At 38.9% G+C, this 26,934-nt stretch overlaps 1 protein-coding gene across 3 annotated transcripts; it reads left to right on the top strand.

Annotated features, from left to right (window-relative positions):
- The first annotated feature begins 2,180 nt into the window (after positions 1-2,180).
- LOC122119067 (rho GTPase-activating protein 20-like) lies at positions 2,181-25,122 on the top strand. 3 transcript variants are annotated; one of them, XM_042692990.1, is made up of 8 exons: positions 2,181-2,255; positions 14,422-14,488; positions 16,657-16,835; positions 19,469-19,630; positions 22,719-22,908; positions 23,279-23,415; positions 24,221-24,302; positions 24,938-25,122. In XM_042692990.1, the coding sequence occupies exons 1-5, from the start codon at positions 2,244-2,246 to the stop codon at positions 22,869-22,871; spliced, it is 573 nt and encodes a 190-aa protein (XP_042548924.1). In that variant the 5' UTR covers positions 2,181-2,243; the 3' UTR covers positions 22,872-22,908; positions 23,279-23,415; positions 24,221-24,302; positions 24,938-25,122. The 3 variants fall into 3 exon arrangements, 2 of the variants coding, with proteins under 2 accessions (XP_042548924.1, XP_042548923.1); XM_042692989.1 differs by lacking the exon at positions 23,279-23,415; XR_006149505.1 differs by lacking the exons at positions 2,181-2,255; positions 23,279-23,415 and adding an exon at positions 10,338-10,972.
- Positions 25,123-26,934: the final 1,812 nt, after the last annotated feature.

The following is a 26,934-nucleotide window of genomic DNA, read 5'->3' as shown; positions in this document are numbered from 1 at the left end:
GTCTTAGTGCCATTAAGAACAGATAGTGTTATATGGTGTGTTACTAATATATAGTTAAAAACATCATCTTGTTTGGAAAATTTGGTTTTCTGCTCACTGTATCGTAGCTGCCTTTGTTTTTTTTGAATATCCATTTCCAACATTCATGTCAGAATCTTTTTTAGGGGTATTATATTTTTTTTAATCACTGTAGTGTAAATTGAGATAAAACTTTTATGAAGATAGTATATCTGTTGCCTGCAGTGGTCTCCTGTCTGTAATCATGGCTACTCAAAGGTTTGAGATCTGAAGATGGTAGTTCAAAGCCAGCATGGGAAGGAAAGACCTTGAAACACTTACCTTCAAATGACTAGCAAAAAAAGCTGGAAGTAGAGCTGTGGCTCAAGTGGCAGATGCTAGACTTGAATGACAATGTTCAGGCCTGACCCTGGGTTCCAGCCACATGAGTTATAAACCAAAGTACATTATTTAATTATGCTTTTAACCTAAGGAAGGAACACCAGCTGGACTCTGGTAGCACACACCTCCTGTCATTGTAGCAAGTCAGGAAGGAGGCTGAGATCTGAGGATTGCAGCTGGCAGAAAAATTCCCATGAGACTCTTTTTTCTTTTTTCTTATGTGGTACTGAGGAATCGAACCCAGGGCCTCACACATGCAAGGCAAGCACTCTACCACTGAGCCACCTTCCCAGCCCCCCATGAGACTCTTTATCTCCAACTAACCACTCAAACCCCAGAAATAGAGCTGTGGGCTCAAAGTGCTAGAGGACTAGCCATGAGCAAAAAGATCTCAGGGACAGGTTCCAGGACATGAATTCAAGTCCCATAACAATCATAACAACAAAACAAAAAACACAAAAGGAATACCATTTAAAAAAATATTATCAGGGCTGGGAAGGTGGCTCAATGGTAGAGTGCATGCCTTGCATACATTAGGCCTTGGGTTCAATTCCTCAGCACCACATAAACAGAAAAAGCCAGAAGTGGTGCTGTGGCTCAATGGTAGAGTGCTAGCCTGGAGCTGAATAGCTCAGGGACAGCTCCCAGGCCCAGAGTTCAAGCCCCACGACCAACAGAAAAAAAAAATTATGTCTACATGTATTTATTGACATATAAAATATATGTGTACTAGTCATTATGAAACGTTATTCATTTATTTTAGCTAACATGTATAAACATTTTCATATTCAATATACACAACTTATCACACTTTTATTTTAAAGAAGATCATTTTTATCAGTCAGGGAGGTATTCTTCCTGGAATTAGACTACTTTTTATGTTATTCTTTTAACATCAATTTTTTATCATTAATTTTACCATTAATTTCATACATTTTTGTGAAAATCACAAAAGAACAGTGCCAAATAGACAGAAAATCAGATTCTGTTGCCTTGATTTTCTTATTTAGAAAGATTTAACCTATTTTTGTTGTTGTTGTTATTGTTGATCATGGGCCTGAACTCTGGGCCTGGGCACTGGCCCTCAGCTTTTCAGCTCAAGGCTAGTGCTCTACCATTTGAGCCACAGCACCACTTCCGGCTTTTTCTGCATAGTGATGCTGAGGAATCGAGCCCTGGGTCTCATGCATACAAGGCAAGTACTCTACCACTGAGCCACTGTCCCAGCCCCTTAATTTTTTATGTAATTGTTTTCTAACTTGTTCTAAGACAGTTTCAGCATACATAAATACTTCTTAAGAATAATGATATTCTTTACAACTATACTGACACTTCTTTACTAAATTTAACTATTGTGTATTTATGTACATAGGTACATGTTCATTATATAAGTACACATGTATTCATATACATATATTACATTAATACCACACATATGTTTATATATAGAATTGCAGGTAGATATTAATATAAACATAAAATATAATGCATATTTATATATACACTTACCTATATATGAACACATATAAAATGTACAAATGTATATAGACACACATATAGTCTATTTATGCCATATGTGTATACATAAACATTCCCTATATATGTATTCTGTGTGTGTGTGTGTGTGTGTGTGTGTGTGCCTGATGGTAGAACTTTAACTCAGGGACTCATGCATGCTAGTCAGGCCATACCCAGTTTAATATTTTACAGCTACTCTCAATTGTCCCCCATAGTGTTCCTTAACCAGAACAGAAACCTCTACATTCAAATATTCCTTTAAGAAATTATGCTAAATTCTCATGTCCCATTCTTCTTAACATCAGGACCAAATTCACCTGAGATGGATGAATCACAAGGTATGTACCAATTGCCTTTGAATGTTTCTAAAACTATCAGTCAAACAAAATAGAACATATAATGGTACTTAGGTCTTGCCATCCTCTGTGTTACACAAAATAGTATTGAAAGGGGAAAGGAGAAGGACACAACATTACTAACTGGCTGATAGTAAATATCTTGAAAATGATTGATCCCTTTTCAAGTTCCATATTCATGGCTGGAGGGTGAGGGGGCTGCATGGTTCTCATGGGGAAAGCACAGACTTGTCTCTACCTGATGCACTCCCAATAGCGTCAGTGCTTAGAGAACAATCTGTTAGGTCAGCTCTACATGATAAAAGTGGGCTTTACTGAGGTGTAAGTTTCCTGAAGTAAAGATTGCAGGTGTGTGAAGACTCAGGGTCTATATTGAGGGGGCAGAATGATGCAGGCTCCAGCCTCAGGATTATCTGAGGACTGTGTTTGGGATTAGGAAAGCTCTTGGAATGCCAGGCTAGAGAGGGAAAATGTTCTCTCTCCCTATCTCAAAACACATGTCACATGTCCTGGGAGCTGAGGAAGTAGCTCTTTTGCTTGCTTAAGCATAGATGAACAGCTGGTCAAACATTTTCCTGAGATTGGAGAAGTGGTTTGAGCTTGCTCTAAAATAGTTTAGATAATAATATACCTAGACATTGTCTCATAGGTTAAGTAAAAATGTATCTGTGGAAGTTTTTTGTGTGAATGTTTTCTGACCAAATCTTGGCAAAGATTATGCTTGCTTGTCTTTAAATACCCACTAACAATAAAGCACAGCATGCAGTGGCAATTGCTGTTTGCATGCTGCATCCCCTGTGTCCTGGTGATTTTGTGACCCTTACCCAGGGACCCCAACGCACTAGACATTGACAATTGGCGCTCCAACAGGGACCTTGCATTGTTGAATTCAGGAAGGGATATTCAGGTAAGTACTTTTAATTACAGGGTGATGGAACAAGTTAGGTCTACTCCGTACTTACATATGCTTAAACATTTACTTGCTGCTTATGGTGTAAATATTTCCTCTTCTGACATAGAAATGTGTGTTAATGTAGTTAGGAAATGGAATCCTTGGTTCCCCGATGAAGGAACATTAGATGTTGATAATTGGAAACGAGTAAAGAATAATGTAGAAAGAGCTGTTGGAGAAGGGGAAAAGATTCCTATTAGATTTTGGTCCATTTGGGCTATTTTACATACCCTTTTTAAAGCCTTGAATAAGAAAAGATTAATAGCGGACTTAAAGAAAGAGGCCACTCCTTCTATTGTAGATTTACAATTGGACTCTAAGGTTAAGGACGCAATAGATAAGAATGCATTGCAATTAACAGAGAAAAAACAAGAGGTAAAAAAGGCTAAAAAGGAACAAACTGAAAGGGTAAATAAAATGTCTGAGCAAATGGAATTGATTTTTATCAAAATTACAGCATATGGAGTTGGAAATTAGCAGAGTGAAAGGAGAACCTGAGAAAGTGAAAGTAAAGCAGCCTTCGGCTCTTCCCCTGGCCGATGCAATCTTTACAGCATCAATCCCTCACAAAACAGAGGGCTCAGACAGTGAGTTTGATGATGAAATGCCTATTTTTTCTTATCCTGTAATTTGACCATCCCCTATGAATGGTATAGCTCAACCAGCCAGATATGAAGGTGTTGCTGTTTATGATATTGGTAAACTTAAGAAGGCAGTGATGTTGTGTGGTCCTCCGTCTCATTATGTTAAGGAATTGCTTAATGGGCTTACTCGACATTACAATAATTTTGCTCCTGAGGATTGGAAGATGCTTTGTAGAGCCTTGCTTAAGAAACCTAAATACCTACAATGGCAAATGTGGTTTACTGAGTTATGTACAGAAAGGGCTAGACAAAATGCACAGAGCAGTAATCCACGCCTACATGTCATAACCTTTCCTATGTTGAGTGGAACAGAACAATATGCGGATGCTCCTATGCAAGTGAACTCTCCTGAAGAGATCCATGAGCAGTTAAGAGACATAGGAATTGAGGCATGGGAAAGGATTCGACCGGTAGGAGAGCATTATGGCTCTTGGACTAAAGTAATTCAAAAACCTAGTAAACCCTATGTTGAATTTTTATCATGATTGAAATTGACCTTGGAACGTACAGTTGTGCGAGAGGCTGCACAGCAACAACTGCTGCGCATGTTGGCTTATGAGAATGCTAATGAGGACTATAGATGGGCCCTATTGCCTATTAAAGAATCTGGGGATGTGAATACATATTTAAGGGCCTGCAAAGACAGTACATCTGAATCCAGGCATATGCAGGGGTGTTTGCTGAAACTATGGCCACTACCTGGCATGCTTTGCAAACAAAACCCTCTTAAATGGGACATATAAAGAAAAATTGTAAAAAAGCTACTGTAGTTAACAAAAGAGGACTGGGAATTTGCCCTAAATGTAAAAAGGGGAAGCACTGGGCAAGGGAGTGTAGAGCAAAAAGACACAATAAAGGAATTCCTATAAAAGATGCTTACCCTATGCAGGGAAACTCTCCATCGGGCCAGCCCTGGGATCCAGGATTAATAACCGAGGGCAGCCAACCATCTTTTCCCTCACCCCTGCCACAGCCCACAGCGCCGCAGTGGACATACCAGCCTTAAAAGATTTTATTTTAAAAGGTGGTGATAAGACACAAAAAATTCCTACCGGAATTTATGGGCCTTTACCTGAAGGAACATTTGGCCTATTGACTGGTAGATCTAGTCTTAATGCAAAAGGAGTTTTAGTACATTTAGGAATTATTGATGCTGACTATATTGGGAAAATAAAAATTTTAATGTCAGCTGCTGCAGATATTTCCTTTAAGAAGGGAGAACGAATTGCTCAAATTTTATTATTACCATATATATCTATTGGAAAGTCATTTACACCCCGCATTGGGGGATTTGGAAGTACTAACCAACAAAATGTGTTTTAGACTACTCATATTACTAAAATGCAGCCTAAGATTAAAATTAATATTCAGGGAAAAATATTGACAGGATTAATAGATACTGGCTCAGATATTACAATTATTAACACTCATGAATGGCCTAATCATTTATTATATGAAATAATCCCCTGTAATATTAAAGGAGTTAGTAATACTCCTGTAAATTCTATAGGACAAGCAGTGTCTTATGTTACTATAACCTCAGAAGACGGACAGACAGCTGTCCTTAAACCTTATATTATGGAAGTTCCAGTTAACATAATTGGTAGAGATGTATTGGAACAATGGGGAGCTCATATTCAGTTTTAACATTTTTAGATGGAGCCCATAAAGATATTATGGAAATCTGAGGAACCTCTTTGGACTAAACAATGGCCTTTATCTAAAGAAAAATTAGAAGCAGCTCATCAATTAGTTGAAGAACAGTTAACCAAAGGACATATTGAGCCGCCTATGTCACCTTGGAATTCTCCAATATTTGTTATTAAAAAGAAGTCAGGGAAATGGAGATTGCTGACTGGTTTACGAGGAGTTAATGCATCCATGTACCCTATGGGGGCTTTACAACCTGGTATACCGTCGCCTGCCATGCTTCCTAAAAATTGGCCAATAATAGTAATAGATTTACAAGATTGCTTTTTTACCATTCCTGTACATGTAAAAGATTGTAAAAGAGTTGCCTTGTCTTTACCACAAATAAATTATCAAGCCCTTCATCAGCGCTTCCAATGGAAGGTGTTGCCCCAAGGAATGATGAACTCTCCAACTATGTGTCAGATATATGTTGATAAGGCCTTAAAACCTGTTAGACAAAAATGGCCTCACATTTATATTTCTCATTATATGGATGATATTTTATTTGTAGGACCAAATATGACAGAATTAAAAATGGTGTTACAGTGCTTACCCTCTATACAAAAATTTTGGATTAATAATAGCACCTAAAAAATACAAAAAGATATGGTGGTAAAATATTTAGGATATGTTGTTTCTAGACAAACAGTAGCACCTCAAAAAATGTCTTTACGACATCATCAATTACATACGTTAAATGATTTTCAAAAGCTATTAGGAGATATTAATTGGATGCAACCGGCCTTAGGAATTCCTACTTATCAGCTACATAATTTGTTTTCTTTGTTACAAGGGGAGCCTGATTTACAAAGCAAAAAAACTTTAACTAAGAAAGCTAAAAGAGAATTACAATTTGTAGAACAGAAAATAAATGTTTTTACATCGAGTAATGCTAAATCAACCCATAAATTTATATATTTTAGATACATGAAAATACCCAACAGAAATTTTAGGACAAAATGAGCTACCATTAAAATGGATTTATACTCGGCATAGATTTACAAAACATATTATGCCTTATAAACAACAGTTGACAATTATTATTCAACAGGCCAGACAATGGGTATTTACTCTGTCTGGGTATGATTTATTTGAAATTATTTTTCCTTTGCCAAAAGACCAAGTAAAATATTTGTTAAACATGTTTAAAATGCTACAAATAGCATTAGTAAATTTTATTGGACAATTTTCCTATCATTTTCCCAAAGGTAGATTGTGGGATTGCTTGCGTAAACAACAATTTGTTATTAATGATATAATTACCAAGGCCCCTATTCTCACTGCTCTTACCATTTTACAGATGGCTCCAAAACAAAAAGTGCTTATTGGACAACAAATAAATATTGGGTACAAACAACTACTTTAGCATCAGTTCAACAAAATAAACTTTTTGCTATTACTAAAGTGTTACAAGCTTTTGTGGGAGATAATATTGTTACTAATTCTGTCTATGCTGTAGGAGTTGTGACTAATATAATCACTGCTGTTACTTATTCATCTAAACCCCAGCTAAACCAATTATTTAAACAATTACAAACATTACTACAACAACGTAATGCCAAAATGTTTGTAACTCACATTAGGGCTCACTCTTCATTACCTGGGTACCTTGTATATGAAAATAATCAGGTTGATAAATTACTTAGTTTTGCTTCTGCTGAACAGGATCATGCTCATTTACATACAAATGCTGGCCATTTACATATACATTATAAAATACCTTATTCTCAAGCTAAAAAATTATAAAAAGGTGCCCTATCTGCAGACCAATGCATTTGAGAGTTGTACCTGCTGGAGTAAATCCTCGAGGATTACAACCTAAGGAGCTCTGGAAAATGGATATAACCCATGTACAAGCCTTTGGCCGTTTTTCCTTTGTATATGTTACAATAGATTCTTATTCTAAATTTGTTTGGGCTTCTGCCCTTATGGGAAAAACTGTTAACCATGTAATAGAACACTTATTGGAAGCTTTTGCCATTATGGGAGTGCCTGCCAAAATAAAGACTGATAATGGACCAGCCTAAAAGTATCAGATTTAAAAGATTTTGTGAACTTTATGATGTGGTACATATTACAGGAATAGAATATAACCCCCAAGGACAAGCCATTATTGAAGGAGTTCATGGCACAATAAAACAACAAATTAAAAAATTAAAAAGGAGGAAAAGGTTGGATGAAGATATGGATATTTTGTGGTTTTCCATGCAAAATCCTAAAATAATTTTACATCAAGCTCTTTTTGTTCTTAATTTTTTAAACTTACCACAAGGAGATATTTTAACTAGAGCTGAGCGCCATTTTGAACAATTTCAGAAAAACCTTATTTAAGTGCTCCTGTATGGATTAAGATTGCATTAGATGCAGAATGGCAACCAGGAACATTATTACATAAGGGGCAAGGGTATGGTTTTGTGTCTACACAGGATGGCAGACAATACTGGCTTCCTGCACGATGGATACAGATGCGGCCCAGTGAGGACAGCCCCGTATCCTGCAAGGAATTGGCCACCAGTTGAGGAAAAAGAAATCCCCACTGCCCACCTGGGGGCAGGTTAAAAAGTTGACTGGAGAAGGACAAAAGATGTTACAACGCACTGGTAAACCTGTCACGGCTGAGAACTTGTTCCTGGCCATGTGTGCCCTGTAAACTCTGTCCATGCTAATGCTAATGTAAGTTATTGGGCCTTTGTTCCTAACCCTCCTTTATTGGAACCTGTTGTTTTGGGAGACATGTATATAACCGTCTATACTGTTCCTGCTATTTTATCTCCTCCTTGGAATAATTTGACATTTTATAATAAGGATGATGGTAGCCTTTTTAAATTTTACTTACTATACTCATTCCTTGCCTGTTTGTTTGGGGCCTCCTCCATGTTTAGTTATGAATTGGCAACATTGGGTTTTACCTGGGAAACGCACTTCCAATTCTAAAACACAGCTACAGCGATTAACTACTTGGTCCATTAATAGTAGCTGGGAAAGTGTCACCTTTGATGGCGAGTTATCCTTACCTATGTGCCCTGATTTTACTTATATTGATTTAAAATATCAGCCTTTTGTGTGGCAAGAGTGTAGAGGAACATTTGGAAAAATGTTCAATAATTTTATTAATTGGGGACCTTTTGGACAGTTTATTAACACATGTTCAGAATGGAATATTACCAGGTGTGATTTATCAAATGTTACTAGGATGCCAGATGCCATTAATGGATCGCTTACTGGAGCTCGATTGATGGCCTGGGGAGATGGAGACATTGCAGATGCTCGATGGGCTTTCATGACTGCACCCACTGCTGTTCAGACTCATCTTTGGAAGGTCACAGCGGCGCTAAAACCCGTGATGCTATCAAATGGATCGTTTTCGGGGACGAAAACGTTTTGCGTCCACTTATAATTTTACTTTGTATAAATCTTATAATGTAACTGCTTGTGTACCCCAGCCTTATGTATTTTTGGTGGGAAACTTTACATTTTCTCCTACTATTTCTTTTTTAATTGTCGCCTGTATTCTTGTGTTAATTCCTCTCTTAATTTTAATGACAGTCATAGTATTATGATTTTACAACAAAGAATTTATATTTGGCTACCTGTTAAATTAGGAAGAGAATGGTCCCAAAATCCTTTGGATAGTGTTGTTATTGAATTTTTTACCAAACTACTAAAACGTACAAAACGTATGATTGGAGCCATTGTGGCTGTGATTTTAAGCTTAATTGCTATTACCACTGTTGCTGTGGTGTCTGGAATTGCCCTGCACACTTCCTTACAAACTAAACACTTTGTGGAAGAATGACACTGGGATTCACATGAATTGTGGTTCTCACAGGTAGAAATTGATGCTCGATTACAAACACAGATTAATGTTCTTAAACAGACAATGGGATGGTTAGGAAAAAAGTTATTGGTTGTGGAAAAACAGTTATTGTTAAAATGTGATTGGAATTCTACTACCTTTTACATTACTAATGTAAAATATAATGAATCTCTACATGATTGGAATGTAATACAGCAGTATTTATCTGGAAATTCTACTGCTGCTCAATTGATTGCTCAGTTACAATTTAATGTACATGATATTTTTGGTAAACAATTTGCCAATGATGATGCTTCTAATATTGCTGATACATTTATTAAACAGTTGGAAGGGTTGGATCTGAAAGGAATACTACAAAGCATTTCACATACTGCTAGTGGTATGGAAATTATGATTGTTATTATTCTGTTTGCGCTTGTGCTGCAATATGATTTTTATGAAACCAATGCAAGCTTCTATAATAACCCTGTGGAAAGCTTTACTTTTAAAACAAAAGAAAAAAGAAGGAAATTGTGAAGACTCAGGGCCTATGTTGAGGGGGCAGAATGATGCAGGCTCCAGCCTCAGGATTATTTGAGGACTGTGTTTGGGATTAGGAAAGCTCTTGGAACGCCAGGCTAGAGAGGGAAAACGTTCTCTCTCCCTATCTCAAAACACATGTCACAGACTTCTGGGAGCTGAGGAAGTAGCTCTTCTGCTTGCTTAAGCATAGATGAACATCTGGTCAAGCATTTTCCTGAGATTGGAGAAGTGGTTTGAGCTTGCTCTAAAATAGTTTAGATAATAATATACCTAGACATTGTCTCATAGGTTAAGTAAAAATGTATCTGTGGAAATTTTTTGTGAATGTTTTCTGACCAAATCTTGGCAAAGATTATGCTTGCTTGTCTTTAAATACCCACTAACCATAAAGCACAGCATGCAGTAGCAATTGCTGTTTGCAAGCTGCTGCATCCCCTGTGTCCTGGTGATTTTGTGACTCTTACCCAGGGACCCCAACGCACTAGACGTTGACACAGGTGCATGCCATTTCTCCTAAAGAGCTGAGTATCTGTCCATCGATTTATATTCAGCCTGTGAGGATCATATTTCCACACTTTTGGCCATGAGGCAGCTCTATACCATGGGTTATCTGAAAAGGTCCTTATTTGACCTTGCCTCTTGAAAGACATTTTCACTGAATTTTAGACCTTATATTTTTTTCCCCTCTCAGTATTTTAATGGTTTTCCAGTACCTTTTGTTCCCCATATTCTCTGGTGTTTCCTCAGCTGTCATTCAGCTTTGGCCTATGTGCAGTTTGTTTCCATGTGTCTGAAATGCTTTCTCCTGGCTTCATATTATATAAAGAAATGAAGAAACAGTTCTTCTCAAGGTTTTGTGTTCTACACAGATGTTGCCTTTAAATATCAGAAAATGAATTTTACCTGAGGGACAAGGAAACTAATTTACCAATAACTATATAATGATACTGTTTGGATTCTTAATATATACCTTTTTTCCTCATGTCTTTTATAGCCAATAACAGTAATATCAAGAAACTCTGATACAGTGAAGGATGTTATAGGCAAGTCACTCTCAATCCTAGGAATAAAAGTAAGTCACTAATTTCCTGATGGAGATGAATAGAGATGCATTTATGCTCATATGTATACTGATGTACTACTATCATCAAACTGCAGATAATGATACATTGATATTATTTTTTTCATTCACCCCAGCTTCAGTGTTGAGAACCTGAAAGCAGATGGACATTAGATGAGTCTTTGCTTGGGTTCCTACAATCTCATTCTTAACCTCTTGCCAACTGGTATCCAATGCACAAGGATGTTGGGATATAATTTTGAGCCAGTAGCATCACATATTTCTGTTGTATATAAAAAGTATATCTATGATGAAACTGGTGTTAAGACTCTGAGTAAGAACAGTTCAGGACAGGCAGCTGTGGCTCATACCTATAATCCTAGCTTCTCAGGAAGCAGAGATCTGAGGTTCATGGTTCGAAGACAGCCCATCTCTAATTAACCACCTAAAAGCCAAAAGTAGAGCTGTGGCTCCAGTAATAGACATCTAGCCTTGAGCACAAAAATTCAAGAACATCGCCCACTCTAAGTTCAAGACACAGGACTAGCACTCAGTAATTATATCAGTCTTCTCTATTGGTCAGTTCTTTCTGGATCTTCTTTCTTGTTTTCTTTTTGCCCATCCTCACTCTGATTGTCAATGGAAACTTGGTCAGTTCTTTCTGGATCTTCTTTCTTATTTTCTTTTTGCCGATCCTCACATGGAAACTCAGTCAAAACAGAATAATTGTTTACATCTTCTGACAGACAGAAGACATGCCCGAAAACTCTGTCCTATTGATGTGTATGGTAAGGATGTCATTGAATCTGTTGCCCTAATGCTTGGGGCAGAGCAAATCTGCATCTGTGATGCAGGGTTATGGAAGCTGTGTGTGCTTCAATTTCATCCTGATTCCTGTTTATTGATTGTGTTGCTAGTAGATGGGTGAACCCTGGGCCTCATGCTTACTGGCTATGTACAATCAGTTGGTAATCTACCTTCCGGCAAGGAAGTGAATGACTCATTAGAGATGTGGTCTCTTGGATTTTCCTGCCTGGGCTGACTTTGAAGAACAGTCTTCTGGATTTCAAACTCCTGAGGAATTTAAGATTTACTGGCATGAGCTCTTGATGGTGGCATTTATCTTGTTTTATGTGAAATGTTTCTTTCCTTTTGTGTTTAAAAGTCTCTATAAATGTTGATAGATATATTTGATAGAGTACTAGAGAAAATGTTATGGTTTGTAATTCAAAGAGACAACGAAGTTCAGAGTAGTCAGGATTTTATTGAATATTCAGAACAATAGGAAGTAGAGAAGTACTTAACAACATGACTTTTAATGTAGATTTCCTTCTGAGGATAAAAAGTCCTTGTGACATGATTTCTAAGACAGAAGTCTAAATATAAGTGTTATATTCCAGGCCATTAAAAACTCAGAGCAGGAGAATTTGGCATAACGCTATCATTTCTATTGTGATAGGATTTTATAATCCTCTATAAGAAAGTTGAATTTCCATGTACCAGGAAAAGAAGGCATTTTGATATTGACTTATAAAGTATAGTATTAATTTTCCCTATTAGAAACAACACTTCTTGGAAGAGACCCAGTGGTTGAAAGGCAGAGATGCAATACGATCACTGATTTTTACTGTACACGTGATTCTTCATCAGTTGTTTAAAACGTATAGTCACTTTCTCTTAAATACAGAATGGTGTTGATTTGGTTTCAAAGATATGCCTGTTTGAAGGGATTCTACCAAAATGTTTCTAATGTGCCTTTGAAAACAGTCAGTTCATTTATCTTTGTAATAACAATGAAATTTGACTCGATTATGTCTTTGTGTTTGTGTGTGTATGTGTATGTGTGTGTATGTGTGTATGTGTGTGTGTGAAAGAGACAGAGAGAGAGAGAGACAGAGAGACAGAGAGACAGAGAAATAGACAGAGGGAGAATAAGAGTGTCCAAACCGTGAATAATCATAACCCAGTGTGATGATTTGCAATCAAGAATGAAAAGCAATTCTGCTACTTATCACCCAATACTCAATGTGAACTTGATTTCTGGATAGGTCCTCCATGGTATATTACATAATTCAAAACCTTCTTCATGAGTTTTGTTTGTTCCAACTGTGATTTCCAGCATGGTCAGGCAATTGTCAGAATTGTTTTCTGCTTTTGTCCTATGTCCTTGGTCACATTCTCTATATCACATCTCTGCAATAGAGCTCACAGAAAGAAAGGAAGCAGCTGGCTTCAGTCTGCCCTTTCCTGAAGGCCTGAAGCTTGCTGAGCTAACTCTACCTGCTAAGTCTGACTTTGCTTAGGCATAATCTTGGTTGTACCTCAGAGTCTCATCAATAAGTTTAGTGTAGAGGGAGAAGAGAAGACTAACCTCAATATCCTTTAAAGATTGTAGAGAATGTTGAATCCACACAGGTGTCTTGCATTTTAGTATATTTCTCAGTACTAGGAATGTACTTCTCATTCCGTGATCCCCCAGAAAGTGAGGGATTTTTTTTGTGTGTGTGAAAATACCATACAGAGGGGTTACAATTACATGAGCAAGATAATGAGTACATTTCTTATTAAGCGTTGTTGCCTCCTCCTTTGTTTCTCCTTCCCATTCCTTCCCATCTCCCCACCCCCTCCACCCCGTGCCAAAGTTGTAAAGTATGTTTTTCGACATAACATCTTGTATATCATATTGTTGCAATGGGTCCACCTGTATCCCTATTTAAACAATTTGTTTTTTTCCTTTCCCCTCCACAAATTATACCAGCATTAAATATAGTGAAAACAGGGGTTATACCATGGGGAGGGACATACAAAGCAACAAAGAAATATCTTATAAATATGTTACAAACAATAGCAAGAAAGAAAAACCATTTGAGTCCTTATCTTGGGGTTCAGTTCACCTAACATCAACTTACCTGACTGTTTCTGTGAATGATCACAAACAAGACCATACTAAAGCTACCAGTATGACTATGTTTATTGCAGCATTATTTACCATAGCTAAGATATGGAACCAACCCAGATGCCCCTCAGTAGATGAATGGATCAAGAAAATGTGGTATATATACACAATGGAATTCTATGCCTCCATCAGAAAGAATGACATTGTCCCATTTGTTAGGAAATGGAAAGACTTGGAAAAAATTATGTTAAGTGAAGTAAGCCAGGCCCGAAGAAACATAGGTCCCACAGTTTCCCTTATTTGCAATATCTAGTATAAGTGAGTGAATGTGTACCCTGTGGGTCCAGGCTCCCTGCTCCATCAGGAGACACATGCCCACCATCTAAGGAATCTCCTAAGAGCTGGGAGTAAGATAAGCTATACTGACTCATTCCCGTTAATGGAATGGCATGTGTACAAACAGCACATGCTGCCCTGGGTGGAAACACGGCTGTGTAAGGTGCTGTGTCCTTCTTGGGTCCACTGTGAGAGGCTTTGTGTGACACTCAGTCCTTCTCTCCCCCAGGGCTCCGAGAGTGACTACCAGTTGTGGCTCCATTCTGAACATGAAGAAGCTCCCTTTGTCTTCATTGGTAAATGTCAAAGAAAATGTCAAGTGGGAGGCAATGGGGTCAAATTGGACTTCAAAATCTCAAACACTGATTCTTTAAGTGTTAAGCTTAATATTACTAAAAGTAAATATATCCTATACAATTAAATTGTACATTTTTCAATAAATACTGACCTGACACTTGATCTATATACAGTAGCTGAGATCATCTCTTCATATGGTAAATTTTGGTGTAAGGAGAGAATTAAGTAGTTTTGGGCTTACTTTTTTTCACTTAAAATATAACATTTTGGGGCGATATTGGTCAAGATGCATTGTATTCCTAAACTGATTTGTTGAATCATAGCTCCTTTGTACAACTACTTAAAGATAATAAATGTGAACTACAAGTAAAATAGAGCTTTCTTGATTAAAAAAAGTATGTTTTCGTGAAGTAGAAAGCAGATTGGAAATTCATTGTCAAAGTCTGGGCTCCCATTACAATGAAATTCCCTGCTGCACTTTCTCACCATAGGGCATGAAAATCCCTATGTGTTTAAAATGAGTCAGTTTGGAGAGACTGCATTCCAGCCAGGAGGACCAAGGCCACATGAGACTCACACTCCCCAGAATCCTATCCTGCAGCAGTGCTATCTAGCCACAGGAGGCCGGTTCATTCTGAAGCCAAGGCAGACGGCCCAGAGCCAGCAACCCAGCAGTGAATCCTCTCACTTCTATATGGTTACATAGTTCTCTATCTTCTGTACAATTGAGGACTTCTGTGGTCTCTTAAATGCATAAAGAACACATTTAAGTAAATGGAAGCAGGATACCTATGGCTCAAGCTGTAATTCCAGCTACTGAGGAGGCTGCGATCTGAGTTTCTCGGAGTAAAGTCAGTGTACAAAGGAAAGTCCTGAGAGGCTTATCTCCAAATGTCCATGACAAAGCTGGAATAGAACTGTGGCTTAGAGGTAGAATGCTAGCCTGGCATTCTCCCTCAGACAGAGGGACCAGGCTCCTGATATCATACCTAGAATGTGGGAGGACAAAAAGCAAAGAAAAGATGTCAACATCCTCCAAAGTTTCTGGAGAATTTTGAATGTACACAGAAATCTTGGATTAGAGTTTTTTCCTTAGTGAAGACTAAAATGTGATTAGAGTCACCCATAAGGAAAATATTTACATTCTTACAGTACAAACTGGATGTTGTTTTGGGTATCTTTGCTGGGAGAAGGGAGCAGAGACAATGTAACACAACCCTGGTTTCTCTCATTTGCAATAGTTTGTATAGGCTAAGATAATTTGATCAGATGAGTAGAAAAACTCAAAATGTCTGTACATATGACCAAATAAGATGATGCTTAGGAAAATTAACCCCAAGATATAGACACCAAGAGGCCTTTCTTTGTTGTTGTTTTTACTGTATTATGTGATTTTTTTGTTTCCTTTGTATGTTCAACACTCCCCCTCCCCACCATGGCATATCCCCTGTACTTGATTTTGTTACCCTGCACTTGGTATATACATTTATCTAATTGGGGGGGGGGGAAGGCAATAACAAAACCCTGACACAAGGACACAGGACGACCCATTGCAACAACGATACTCACAAGATAGTAAGTTGGAAATGAACTATACAACTTTGGGAAGGGAGGAGTGAAGGAGGTGGGGGACAGAATGGATAGAGGGAGAGCAACAAAGGAGACAAGAAATGTATTCATTATTTTACTCATGTAATTGTAACCTCTCTGAACAAATCTTTACAATTAAATTAAAAAATAACCAACAAACAAAACAAGAAAACCCTATGATTTTCACCTGGCAGGCAGTCTGTGTGATAAGGGGAGATATCTAGTGCAGGAAGTGATCAGAGAGACACATTCAGAAAGTCAAATAGGAGGAGAATTTCCCTCAAAGTGAATGGCTGTAACACTCTACTTGGTTTTCTCTTTCTGAAGGGAAAGATACACCTGACAAACCTACTTCAACTCAGGAACTTTGTAGGTGTTAAGCACTCCATGGTACAAAGAAGCTGGTCACAATAATCACAAAGATAAATTGAATGTGTTCAGGACCCTAGGTATAAACATCAGTATACTGATTTGGGCAAAGACTCTATCAATAATAAAAGGAATTAAGCTATTACAGAATGTGGGTAATTTGAAACAGAAGTTCACTTTGTAAGTAATTAAACTGTTGCTTTTTAAGAGTCAGAGCAGAAGAAAGAAGGAAGGGGAAGATCTTTCATCATATGGTTTTTTGGGTGGCGGTCCAGCACAGCCAAGGAGAACAAACCCCTGAAATCCTCACGTGTAAAGACAAGACTGCTCTTTGGGACTTCCCTGGAGGCTGCTTGTAAGGATGGCAAACTACCCTCCCCTATTCTGGTAGGTCCCAGTTTGGTGTCTGCTGCCCTCCTGAGGAGAGGAACCTCCTGAGTGTGGAGGGGAGGGAGAGGAGTGTTCTCATGGAGCCCCAGGTCCAATTCAGCAAAGCATCAGACAACCCTGAGTCTGGTTGGAGGGGCTTTGTTACTATTGCTTCAAGGCATAAACATGTCACAATGTCCAATTCCCTAAGTCAAGCCCAACAGGTAATATTCTCTTCATTGGGGACTGGTGCACCAGGAGCCACATTCCCTGCTGCAGACCTGCAATACCAGGCACTGTGCATGTGAAGCTCTGAGTCTCCCTCCTTCATGCTCCCTCCCAGCTTACTCTTCCAGCTTGCAAATGTCTCCAGTAGCATAAACAGACATTCTTCAGAATGTCTATTTGATGTTTCCTAGTATCAGAAAGTCCACTGGGGGTTGTTGGTTTTCAGGGAGGAGGATGGACAGATAGTGTTTAAAAGATCTGGCCTTTCTATGGGGGAACACAGAAAAGTTCTGAGGAAGCTGGTCACACAGTATTGTGTTTGTAGTGAATGCCAATTCACTGTGTATTTCAAACTGGCTAAAATGAGGACTCTTAGGTTATGTAAAAAAGGAGGGCTTGGAAGGTGGGTCAGTGGTAGAATGCTTGCCTTGCATGCATGAGGGCCTGGGTTTGATTCCTCAGCACCACATAAGCAGAAAAAGGCAGAAGTGGCACTGTGGATCAAGTGGTACCCTTAAGCTGAAGAGCTGAGGGACAGTGCCCAGACCCAGAATTCAGGCTCCATGAACAACGAAAAGAAAGAAAGAAAGAAAGAAAGAAAGAAAGAAAGAAAGAAAGAAAGAAAGAAAGAAAGAAAGAAAGAAAGAAAGATCTTACTTTGCTTTCATTTTTTTGAAAAAGAAGCTTCAACCTCTGGTAGAGACCAAACTAGAAGTGCTGATAATAGAGTATCATTTGAAAACCGCTGATATTGTTTTCACTATTTCTACGTGGTATATTAACCAGGCAACAGTGGCTCACACTTGTAATCCTAGCTACTCAAATGTCTGAGATTGTGTCTGACATCTGAGATTTGTGTTCCATAGCTAGCAGTCTGTAATGTTCATGAGACTCGTGTCTTTAATGAACCACTGAATAGCCAGATGTGGAACTTTTGTTCATGTTTTAGGGCACTAGCCTTGAGCATCAAAGTTCACTGACAGCACTCAAGCCATTAGTTCAAAACTTAAGGACATGCACACATGAATATAAAAAACCTAATTTACTATATTGAGTGTGGGAAGATTGAATGAACCAATGTCCAGCATCTCCACAATCACTACTACATGTTGGGAATATTCCCTTGGATGTCACAAAGAAAACCCTGGTCTCATTTTGTACAAAGAAAGTTTAGGAGGCAGATAGGATCACCATTGTTCTTATCTCACATTTGGAAAAATAATGGAATATCTAAAAATGGACATATTACCATAGAAGAAGTGTATTATTGTAATCCCAGGTCCTTCAGACACTGGAATCTGGAGGACTAACATTTTAGGCCAGCCCAGGCAGAAAAGTCCACTAGATTACTATTCCAAAATACCTAACAAAAAGAAGGTCTAGATGTTTAGCTCAGGTGAAAGGCAGCCTAGAATGTAGGATATTGAATTTCACTATCCAACATTTGTGAAGGAAGGAAGGAAAGAGGAAGAGAAGAGGAAGGAAAGGATGGAGGGAAGGACCAAAAGAGGGAATAATGGAGTGAGGGAGAGAAAGGGTTTAGGAAGGGAAAGGAAAGGCCCTCCCATATTCTGCCCACTATCCAAATTCACATTAAAGTGCCAACACTGTCCTCCACTCTGAAATCGGCACACCAAGATAGAACCAAAGAAATCAAGGGCCTAGAGATGAATACAATCAGGGAAAACTTCATAGTGGAATAGGTATGAATGTGATCTGAAGAATCTAGCAACTGCAGAAGGTATAAATGGGGGAATTGAAAAAAGAAATGTGGAATTCTTGGGAAGCTGTGAGGGGACACCTGTGTAAGAAGGAGGCTGCACCAGCAGAACCTGGAAGCATAAAGTAGAAGGTGAAAGATTCAGTTCAATGCAGGGACAAATCCATTCACTGTTCAGTGTTTCTGAGTCTGACCCTACAAGAAAAGAACAACAACAAGGAGATGGGAAAAACCAGTCGTTTCAGGATACAGGTGGACCTGTTGCAACAATAAGTACAGGTTGTCATGTAGAAAACGAGCTTTACAACGTCGGTGCGGGGGGGGGGGGGGGGGGGGGGGAAGGGAGGATTGGGTGGGGGGGGGCAGGCTGTGAAGGGATGTGAAGGGTAAACAAAGGAGGAGGCTGCAATGCTTGATAAGAAATGTACGCATTATCCTGCCCATGTAATTGTAACCCCTCTGTAGAGTGTGTTCACAAAAAAAAAATAAATAAAAAAAAATAAAAGCAGGAGATAGAAACCAACACATGTTAAAACAACTGAAAAAAAATATTTCCAACAACTAAATACAATTGCTAATGAGGTCCCCTAGCTTGAGCACTGGAGCCTTGCACACTCAGACATCTTACTTAGAGAAGTGTGAGGTGGTGCTCTGTGCCGGTGGACATGGAGGACCCAGGCTTTCTTTCCTCTCCTCCACACAGGAGATGATTTCCTTCCTCAGTCAGGAGGGGCGGCTCACCGAGGGCATCTTCAGAAAGTCAAGCAGTGTCAAAGCCTTCAGAGCCCTCAAAGAAAAACTCATGTCTGGAGCCCGAGTGGACCTGCACCAGGAATCCGTGTCTGTGGTGGCCTCAGTGTTAAAGGTAGGACACAGCCAGCATCACCCAGGGAGGCAGCTTCACTCTGAGGCCACAGCACTGCATCACCAGCACCACAATCACCCAAGAACCACGAGGGGCCTCACACATCAAGCATGTGGGAAACGAAAAGACACATGTCTGTGTGTTCTGTCTGTTTACTTTGTCTTCTCACCTCATCTCCTCTCATCTTCCCACCTGAACGCCCATGCCCAATGTGATTAATGAGTGATCTGATTTACTGTATGGCTGTAAATCACCATGACAATACAACTATGAGCCCAAACAAGTTCTGGGAAATATTTGCTTAACAAGCACCCTGCACTGCCTTCTTCAAGGAAAGTTGAACAAAGGCACAAAATCAAAGCAAATTTGTGAATGTTTTGACAGAAATGATCAAAGATTACCTTCATAACCAAAGCTGAAGGCCCATAATGAATCCTCTAGTGATTTGCAGGCCAGCATAGCTCGGCTCATGCCAGCATTCCTTCCTGTCCCCAACACCTTTACAGGAAAGGTGGTGTGGATACACAGGCACTCCTCTCCTCTCAATATCCCACCTCTGGGCCTTTCATCACATTGTAAGTACATTAAAAAGTCATTTCTTACACATTACCCATAAATTTGATCATTAACATGAATAAAGCAGCCCAAACAGCTGTGTCTCCTGAAAATTCACCTGAGTTTTACAAAACATACATTGGGTTTGAAATGATACAGGTAGATTACAAACATCTTTATATTTGTAGAAGGAAGTATTTGACAGAGAACAAATATATAGTTTTGGTCTTTGTGAACACCACTGTAGGAAAACATGTGACAATGGTTAAGAATGGCTTCATAAAAATAGTTTATTTTCTCACTTACTCTAGGTTTCCTTTATGTCTTTTCATTGTTGGTATAGACATTAGCCGTGCTAATTATTTGTGGCCAGTGATGGGCTAGGACAATAGGCATGTATTACCATGCAAGGAAGTAACGATGTTGGTACTGCCCACTGGAAGCTCACATCCCATACTAGTAACAGGTAGAGCAGTGCATCTCAGCTTCTCTGGTCTTGCACTTGGGGATAACATGACAGATGCATACAGAGTTCTGCTAACCCACCCTGGTGATGTATATAAGCTCAGGACCATGATGAAGGTACCACTGAGCCATTTAGAGAATGTTTACACTACACCAAAGATCCTGGGCATTTTCCCCCTTTGTGTCTTCTTGTGTCTATACATTTTATAATAGGTCCTAGGTAAGGTATAAAGAATTAGTGATCAGTTGTTCAAAACTACCTTGAGTGACAAGCTTACATATGCAGGCCACTAACTCTGAGATTCATATGTCCAAAGTTGGCACCATCCAATTCGGATTGATTCATGTTAGTGAGGCCGGACAGATGCTCTAACCTACCAGGCTGAAAGACACACAATATAGCTACTCTTTATGGATGTAAATGGAAAGCTAACCAATTGATACTCATAGGTATAAGGTGATGTAATTCTATCATTCCAGAGTCTTGGGGAATTTTAACCCAAGATTCAGTAATAACAAACTGTAAAATTAAGCCTTCCTGTATGATATGTACAAGAGTATTTGTTCAGAAAAACATTACTTATTCAATTTACTGCAAAGGAACAGGTGAAATGTGTGGGCCTACTTCTGCTCAGCAATAGGATTTAGAACTACATAGCCAGTTTTGTCCTTTAAAGTAGATTGTTCCTGTCAAATAGGGGTTTTCAGATAGATGGGGAGATGGATCTTCACTCTCAGTCCCTGAACACAGGTGATTGTGAAGTTTCTTCAAGCAGGGACTGTTCTCTTAGTGCATTTAAGTTCCTGGCTCTTATTTTACATTCTGCTCTTGTTGTATATGGGCCCACCTTTTAATTTTGAGGGAGAATTCCTCTCAGGAAGAGTGCAGCCTGTTATGAAACAGAGTCTGTTCCTTGAGACAAGAAGGAATTCTATTGTTTCTATTTCAAGCAAAGACAGTGCACCCATGTGTCCAAATACTGTGTTTCTAAATTGCGTTTGGCAGATTCCTAATTCCTCCTGCCTCAGCTCTACTCTGCTTTGTGCTTTCAGTTCAGGTGGGGAAACTCCTGGCATCTGTCTTAGGTGTGGTGTAGAAAGGGCAATGTAGGTCACAGAATCATCCATGGAGATGGGATGTGTGGGTCCATCCATTTCTTCCATGTATATCTTATGATTGTATGACATAGTTTGCTCCATCAGAATATCCTGCTTTTGTCTCTGGAAGGATTTTCTTCGCAATGTACAAGGCAGTGTATTTTGCACTGGCATGTATGAGAGATGGCTTGGGATCATGAATGAAGACCGTGAAGAGGAGAAAATCATTCTGGCCCAGAAGTAGGATGCAGGAAATTAACCTGTTCTGATTAATAAATCCAAATTTTACACTCTTAGGAAAAAGTAGCTTCATGGATATGAGAGTTGGAGCCACTGAAATAATTGTGAGTGTTAGAAAACATTTCGTTTGGTCAGATGCATGCAGGATTTCACAGAGGCAGGCAATTATACTCAGTGTGTGAATGATGGTTTTCCTATGCTATTGTGTCCAAGGCATCATTCCCATGTATATATAATGAAAGTCGACACTGATGGAAGCACATTATATTGATTGATACATGTAGCTAGGGCATTATCTCACGTTGGTCAAATACTTACATAAACATCATGTCTATATCTAGTTAAATGGTAAGTTTTTCTATGCATTCTTTCTTGGAATGAATCTTTCATTATAGTATGTAGTTTGGGATGTGATCACAAAACCTGACTTCATAATTGCCCTTTCAGAAATAATTTAGCTGTTTTTCAGGAAGATTATGGTTTTGTGTAATGTGAACCAATACAGGATTTATTTTAAAAGACATTATTATTAAATTGATCTTTATACATCCATTCCAAGTCAATGTGGAGTGTGGTCATCTCAAGGAAGTATTTTATGCACTAGTTTAAAGTATATGCTTCCTTTCTATACTCTCACTGAGTTCTGTGCAATTTACAGAAAAGGTACTTTTTGTATTTAGATTCTCCCACAAGAAATTAGTTGCATGAAAGCATGTTTTTCTGAGTTCAGTCTTTTAGAAATGCTGCCCAGAGTCAACCAACTGCTGCTGAAACATCTCTTTGGAATGTTAAGCCAAATCCACCAGACTTCCTCCATAAACCTGATGACCTCCTACAACCTAGCTGTGTGCACAGCTTCCAGCTTGATGGCCCCGCCTCCTGATGCCAGGGCAGGATTTGATACTCAACTCATGAGAAAGGTAATGGCCTCTCCTAGCTCCATCCTGAGAAGGAAGTGGCTGGTTGGATCTGGAAAGGCCAGACATGCCTGACATCCCAGGCTTTAAGGACAGAATGGACTGCAGGCCTTGTGAGAAAACGGCAGTTCACCCTATTTCTGGTGAGGTTTACAAACATGTGCAGCAAGGAGAAAGCAGCAGTGTGGTCCTTTCTCTTTCCCTTCAGTATAGAGGAGTCTAGGCTGACCAAACCCTAGGGAAGAAAGGAGAATGACAATGGTGACAATGAACTGCAGCTTTGGAGTTAAGCCACTAAAATTCAGTTCTCTTCTTGCCATTGTGGATCTGTGATCTTGGGATGGTTTTGAAGCTAGTGTTTTCCTTGGTACAGTGGAGATGGAGATCCTGCCCAGTGCTCGGCCCATGTCCAGACACTTCACCTTAAGAAGGAACTTAAAGCATGAACACTGGAGACTCTGGACTACGTATGGATTCCTGTGCCATTTGTTTTCATTCAGAGAAAGCTTGGTACCTGTTGATAAGTTATTAACATTCTCTTAGTAAAGACTGTCAATTAATAACTTGTACTGATATATAGTACATAGTGTAAGGCAGAGAGATGAGAGGAATAGACTAGAATCCTTCAGTATTCTCTGAGCTCAGCTCCTTATGATTACCTCCCACTAAGTGAAACGTCTTCAACTTTTCCTCCCAAATGCAGCCACGTGAAGAAAATGATTTCTCCAGGGTTTCTTTGAGGGATGTTGAACATATAAACTATAGCATATTCCTCATTCACTTGAAAAATAAGAAACCAGTGAAAAATTCTAAATCATCTCCACAGTAACACAGGGAGAATGAGGCCTGGTTGGGTGCAGGGGCTCTTTCTTCCCCAGAGCTCCACACACCAGCTGTCCTGAGTTTAAGGCAGTGCACTTTGGAAGTGAATTTCATTAGTTCTCTCTAGTCAATGATTTTCTTTTCTATTGAATAGTAGTATATCTAAAATAGTAAGTCAAACATACTATTTAGAGAAAGAAAAATGATGCTCATTGGAAGACTTAATTATGGATATTAAAAAGAAGTTGGCAGTTAAGCAAAGTGACTCACTGTGCCTCTAGTCCATTCATTGTGTTTCAAGTTCTGGTCTATAAACACCTTCCATAGGTTGTTAGTTTTGCCTTTGACAAAACTGGTTCCTACATCATTTTCAATTTAAATTCTGAGTTTCTCTACACATTCCTCCTTGCTGTGTTTGCTCCCAGTCTCACACATTGGAGGATTCATGACTGCCAAATGACAAGAGTGGTCTGTGTCTCCTTTTGTGTTACAGGTTGCCCTGGTGCAGTTTTTGATTGAAAACACTCCCACAATCTTTGCCAAAGACTTCACTCCTGTCTCTTAGGAGAGCTCAGGTATTGTGGAAATGTGAGGTGGCCTCAGGAAGCAGGAACAATTTAAATGAACAGTTGAACTGCCCTTGGGGAGAGCAGCAGGGAGGCTGCCCAGGCTTGGGAGATGCTTTAGGCCATGGCTAATGCAGAAGATTCTGTCCTGAGGGGAATGGTGCAGGCCAAGGCCCCACCTCTTTCTCTTCCCAAGGCTGATCTCAGCTCATTACCCTGTCAGGAGACCAAAGCCATGGCAAGAGGTGTCTGTTTTCAAAAGGCTATAGTGCAAGCTCACAATTAGTTTCTTTCAGATCTCCAATTCCAGCAGGATCATGTCAGAATCTGAGGATTCCTGTCAGATAATTTGTGAAAAATAATTTTTAACAATTGAATAATTATAGTAGAGTTTTCTTAGAAACTCCAGGTCCGAATCATTAAAGGGAGGTAATTACATCTTCTTCACCATGATTCCTTTCAAAAATTGAGCCTGGATTAAGTACCTCAAACCTTATATTTCTATTTTTACCCTTTCATATTTTTGTGGTGTTTATCTCATTGCTTTGAGAAAGTCTTTAGAATAGTTCAATTTGTCAGGATTTGAGATAAGAATTGGAGGCCATTTATACCAAGATTTTTTGTTTTGTTCATGTTTCTTTTAGACTGACAACGAAGCTATGATTGTGTGAGCACCACTGAAGACAAACTCACCTATTTTTTGGCTTCCCAATTCTTCTTCCCATCTTTCCAAATCTAAAGATCTTCCCAGTCCCCATAGTATACTAAGTTTTTCACTTATATTATTTTGTCTTTCGTTAATTGTTGATATAATAAAATAAAAACATAATTCAGTGTGTTGGCCAGCCATTTCTTGGGTCATCTGTTGTGGGTGGTAGCTTAGCAGGGCAGGTGGGTGGCTGTTCAGGTTGAAGCAATGACATACGTGGAGCTGTATCTGTAGCCCCTAGAACAGAGCTGACACAGGCATTTATACTTTGCTCCATTTCTGGTTGGTTTCAACATGTTTTACAAGGAGCTGAGCCTTTATGTTGAAGACAAACACTTTCCTAGAATCAAAGTGGGCAATGGTTATTTAAGCTTCTGTTCTGTTCATGCCACTGTGATCAAGAGTCCCATAGCCAAGGCAGGAGTCAATGTAGGTAAAGGCTGCAGAGGGGCATACAAGACAAACTCTAAAGTCATTAGACAGGATGGTGTTTGTTATTTTGCAGGGTTATTCCTGTAAGTGAAAAGTCCTGGAAATATATACTCTAGCAGCATCACTACCACATATGCTATATTTCTCGTCAACAGTCTTGAGTTCTCCATTCTTCAGACCAGCTTTCCCAAAATTGTGTTCACTAGAAAGCCTGAAGGAGATAATAGCAGACTATAAGCTCTCTGTGGAATAAGGGCAGATATTTTCCCCTAAAAGATTCCTTGCCCCCACCATCTTATCCCTTAATGTTAACAGGTATAGATGCCACAGCAGAAATGGGATGGAGAAAGCATTTTTTTTTTATTTAATAAGTTTTTTATTGTGAAAATACCATACAGAGGGGTACAATTACATGAGCAAGATAATAAATACATTTCTTATCAAGCATTGTTGCCTCCTTCTTTGTTTTTCCCCTACCATGCCTGCCCACACATCTCCACGACTACACTCCTCCCCACACCAAAGTTGTGAAGTGCATTTTTCAACATAGAATTTTGTACATCTCATTGTTGCAATGGGTCCACCTGTATCCCTATTTAAACAATTTGTTTTTTCCTTTCCCCTCCCCAAATTATACCAACATAAAATACAGTGAAAACAGGGGTAATACCATGGGGGAGGGACATACAAAGCAACAAAACAATCACCTTATAAATATGTTAGGAACAATAGCAAGAAAGAAAAAAAAAACATTTGAGTCCTTATCTTGGGGTTCATTTCCCTTAGCATCCTCTTATCTGACCTTTTCTGCTTGTCTCAGACAAACACTAGTTATTGCAAATAAGGGAAACCATGGGAACTATGTTTTGGGGGCCTGGCTTACTTCACTTAATATAATTTTTTCCAAATGGAGAAAGCATTTTTAACGGCTTATTCTTTTCAAGTAGTTATTGTCTGTGACGGACCAGCTCAGCCAGAGCACGGGGACAGTTGGGACAGAGATCTAGGGATAGGTGAGCTAGGAGTCGGCAAAGTGACAAACAGACACAGACTCAAAAGAGTTGCATCTGAGTGTATTTTTATTGAGGATAATTAATATTTTTATACAGTGTGCAATTGTGACACAGATTTTTTGTTTATTTAAGCACGTTATCAATTTTTAAGAAAAGCAAAGCATTGATGGATTACATGAAAATTGATGACTATCCCACCAACTGTTTAAGCTAAGTGGTGCAAAACAAGTCTAGCATATAGTTTAATAGAATGAGTCATCTATTCAGTCTTTTTATGTTTAATAATTAACAAATCTAAGAGAGGGCTGTACTTACATTATACTCTTTTTATTTTTTTCATGTATTTTCAAGTCCCTTTGAAACCATCCTAAAAACCACTTTCAGGTTAAGTCTGGCATTTTCCGTTTCCTATTATTTTAATCCCAACATTTGTTCACATAAATTTCTCATTGTTGTTTTAAACTATCTCATTGTTGTTTAAATAATA

Source organism: Dipodomys spectabilis, unplaced genomic scaffold (assembly GCF_019054845.1).
Source record: "Dipodomys spectabilis isolate Male_0828 unplaced genomic scaffold, ASM1905484v1 ptg000162l, whole genome shotgun sequence".
Lineage (NCBI taxonomy): Eukaryota > Metazoa > Chordata > Mammalia > Rodentia > Heteromyidae > Dipodomys > Dipodomys spectabilis.
Note: the sequence above shows the minus strand (reverse complement) of the source record. Positions and strands in the feature narration are given on the sequence as shown.

Coding starts and splice junctions, on each gene's coding strand:
- LOC122119067 (XM_042692989.1), top strand. Junction 14,489..16,656: donor AGCTCCCTTTGTCTTCATTG/GTAAATGTCAAA, acceptor TTGCTTTTTAAG/AGTCAGAGCAGAAGAAAGAA. Junction 16,836..19,468: donor AACTACCCTCCCCTATTCTG/GTAGGTCCCAGT, acceptor TCCTCCACACAG/GAGATGATTTCCTTCCTCAG.